Here is a 3,679-nt window from a genome sequence, read left to right as displayed (position 1 = left end):
AATAGCTCTTTCCCCACTAACAACAATCAACAGACACATTTCGCTTGCAGGCAAAACCCGGCTGCTGTAGTGTAGCTTGGTTTTATTTATGTCCACAAATATTTCAAAAAAATTACAAAATACTCAAATGGAGAGAACACAGAAGTCACGATTTCTGGGTTTCTACTCTGTTTACACTGTGTTATCCCATGGCAAACTACTCATATATACATTAAGCTTCAAGATATATATAAATGTAGCAGTCAGAATGTACACTCTGCTTTAACGGTGCAGTGAAACAAGCTCAACCATGACGACATAGAACAAGAGAGACGTTTCCAAAACACTAAAGCAAAATTAAAAAAATAAATTTTCAAAACAGAGGAAAAATAAGAGAGATTTCTTAAAGAAAATCAAAAGGTCTGGGTTGTTTTAACAGGGCATCAAACACCAAGATGGCTTCAAAAACCACCGCCTGAAAAGTTGTAGTTAATCATTAGTCTAAAATGGAAGAATTTCAATGCTTATTTGCTGTATGATGTGAGAAAAACCCTCTCAAATTATCAGAATGCTTTTCCGAGGAGGAAAAAAAACAAACCACCACACTCAAAGCAAACTTCAGCTGAAAAAAAAATACAGAGGGGACCATGGGAGGCATTTATCTTTTTTTTTCTCTGAAGAATTATAGCTAAAAGTAACAGCAAAAGAGAAGGATCAGAAGAAATGGCTGAACTCCCCCAAACTCTCAAATTCCATGTGGTCAAAACAAGGAGGGGAGGTTTAGCTGAAACGTGCCTCACGAGACCTTTGAAGAAAACTGAGGCACTCTCTCTGCTGAGGAGACCGATCTCACCAGCTGCTCCACTGTCAGCAAAGTAAAAAACGTTCAACAGAAAACTGCTTCACCTGATCACTGCAGACAGCGACCGAGGGCACTGACTGAAGGATCTACCATCCTCACCCTCAATTCCAGACTGACCTGATGGTTTCCGAGTCTCAAACACAACCTGTTCCTCCTAACACCTGCACAGAGAGTTCAAACAGAGCGGATGGAACTGGTTAAACGCTACTGCGGTTCTTCAGCACTGAGAAACCTGGAACAGAGGACAGAAAAAAAGGAAGATCCACATCAGCTGCAGTCGTCCTCCCCTCTCCTGTCACTTTTGCCTTAATACGCCAATGTACGTTGTGACTGGAAACTGCTGTTGGGAGCTGTCTGGCAGTGATCTCGGGGCACTGCCACCGGTTTGAGGTTCTGGAGGTGGAGGGAGCACTGCGCGTGCCATGCCTTCCACCAGCACCATGATTAACTACAAGTTTATCAGACACGGCTCAGTACAGTCCTATGACACAACCATCACACTGAACAGTCTACAACAGCAGAGAGAGCACTCATGAGTATGGAGAGAATGGGGGGAAGTTGTGCACCAGCAGAAAACATGGCCAGCAGATTCAGATGTCCATTGGTTGCATCACCCTCTGCTCTGGCCAAGAAAACCCAGGGCGAAACAGTGGAAAAAACTAAAAATAATTCTGCCTAGACAGTAAGCAGAGCTGTCTCCAGAATAATGCTCACTGGCCTTCTGTGTATTCCTCTCCTCTCATCCACATGGGAACTAGCCAACAGGAGTTATTCCGCACGGACCTAGAGAGTGCTGCTGGGAGTCAGTAAACGTTACTGTCCATAGAGCCGGTTCATCCCAAAGCAGAAAGTTCCTGAGATACAGAACACTGGTGGCAGTTAAAAAGCTTTTGCTTACAAAACCAAAACTAAAAAACAGTCAAAGAGAAGTACAGGCTGGTCTTTGCAAAACAACTTAAGAACACTAACCGAGAGGCCTAGTCCACTTCTCTTAAGAACACATCAAACGTAAGAGGCCAGAAAGAGCACATCCTCCAAAAATATGCACATGCATACAAAATTCTGGCTGTACTAGTCTGAGCCATGGAACTTCTTTAAAAAGAGATTTTAGAACAGATTATTTCTTTCAACTTTTGCCTAAAATCTAAAACCAATGTCGTTAGATTAAGTTTCAAAGGGTAATAGGAAAGAAGCGTATCATGGCCTCGCTGAACATTAACCCTTGAAGTAGGCATCAAAAAGGTAAGCTAGGTCCAAGGGACATCTGTATTGCTGAGAAACCCAACGCAACAGAAATCATCTGCAGAACAGAGAGATGTAACACGAACAAAAAAAAAACCCCAAACAACCAAACCAACCAAAAAAACCAAGAACAGAAACAGTCACTTGCAACATTATCCCTGCAACTCCCTTTAATGCTTATTGTTGATATCAAACCAAATTTCAAGCTTTTACCCATTTGAAAGTATTGATACCCATCGTTCCCTTTAATTAAAGGGATAATTATATATATATATTTTATTAAAAAATCAACTCTGTATCCTGTCAATACCAGGTAGGAATTCACAATTTGTGATGTTACTGAAAATCAAGATAAATGTTTCTGGAGTTTTGTTTTTGTTTTGTTTCTCCCCTCTACCCAAAAAAAGTTATTTACAGACTTAAAAAGCCATGCTGCAGAACTGAGCTCTCTTTAAAATTATGAAGATTTCCTACAATGTATTAAAATAAAAGTAGATTTTTATTATTATAGCACTTGGATTCAGAGCTTGTAATGTCACCTACTTGCAATCCTTGTTTTTTTTAAAATAGCTATAGATGCATTGAGTGTCTCTTCACGCACAGTGACTTGTGTTGTGAACCTGATTCTAGCACCTAATCAAAACAAACTAGTAAAAAAAAAAAAAACCAAGATTGCAGGAAGTTCTCTGAATATTCCACACAGTCCTGTATTTTCAATAGGCTTCTGAATACGTTGTCATGCAGGGAGACCCACACCAGTCTTGAGAAATCTTCTCTACAAATGACCGCTATGCTGATAAGTCTCTACTCGTTGGGTGGTTGCGTCTGTTTTAAATATATAAAGAAATCTTTATAAGATATTCTTCTCCTTTTGTAGCTCTTATTGTATGTAAAAATGTTCCACTCCTTCCCAAGGACTGGGGTTTCCATAGCCAGCATTACAAATAAATAATTTATTACAACTGTTTGTCGCCTTCTTTCTTCAGTCGACTGAAAGAGAAAGAAAACTCATTTTAACAGAACGAAGGAGGTGTCACGACACTTCAGAGACAGCCTGTCTTCCTCCAGCCTCACCCGGGTGCCCTGAAGAGAACAGAGGTTGCAACAGCACTCGTGAGCTTTCAGCAGAAAAAATGAAAGCCATTGTACCAGCAGTGATAACGCTGTCTGCTGCGGGAGGAAGCGATGACCCTCTGCTACTGAAGCGCTCCTTACACGTGAGCAAGATCACCAGTGCCAGCTCACCCGGCCTTCGCTTCAACTGCACTTGCAGATACGACAGTGAGCTTCAGGCAGCCCGGCTGTCCCACGGCACGAGAGCAGCAGGCAGCTCTGGACAGCAGGAGCACGGCCTGGGACACCAGAGTAACGCATGCAAGGCGGGTGTTCCACATGCTGCTTCCCACACGTCCCTGCTAGCCACAGACATGGGGAACGACCCTTGCTAGGTGCTGGTGGCTTTCTGTTCTTAGCTGACATTCTGCCAGTGGTCACTGATGAATGGAACTGAGGTGGTGTCACTGAAGAAGTGACCCACTCTACTATCAACTCCACCCAGCACTCTGGGGAGACAGAACTCCACTTGACTCATCTCGG

At 42.5% G+C, this 3,679-nt stretch overlaps 1 protein-coding gene across 1 annotated transcript in view; it reads right to left on the bottom strand.

Annotated features, from left to right (window-relative positions):
* Positions 1 to 2,440: 2,440 nt before the first annotated feature.
* The window catches only part of RERE (arginine-glutamic acid dipeptide (RE) repeats), a 47,298-nt gene continuing 46,059 nt past the window's right edge, over positions 2,441 to 3,679 (bottom strand). The window contains exon 14 of the mRNA XM_010138151.1: positions 2,441 to 3,073. Within this exon, the coding sequence (XP_010136453.1) occupies positions 3,040 to 3,073 (34 nt within the window). The 3' untranslated portion in view covers positions 2,441 to 3,039. The remainder of the gene's footprint in view (positions 3,074 to 3,679) is intronic.

This window comes from Buceros rhinoceros, unplaced genomic scaffold, assembly GCF_000710305.1.
Source record: "Buceros rhinoceros silvestris isolate BGI_N320 unplaced genomic scaffold, ASM71030v1 scaffold23766, whole genome shotgun sequence".
Taxonomy (NCBI): domain Eukaryota; kingdom Metazoa; phylum Chordata; class Aves; order Bucerotiformes; family Bucerotidae; genus Buceros; species Buceros rhinoceros.
This window is presented reverse-complemented; position numbering and strand designations above follow the sequence as displayed.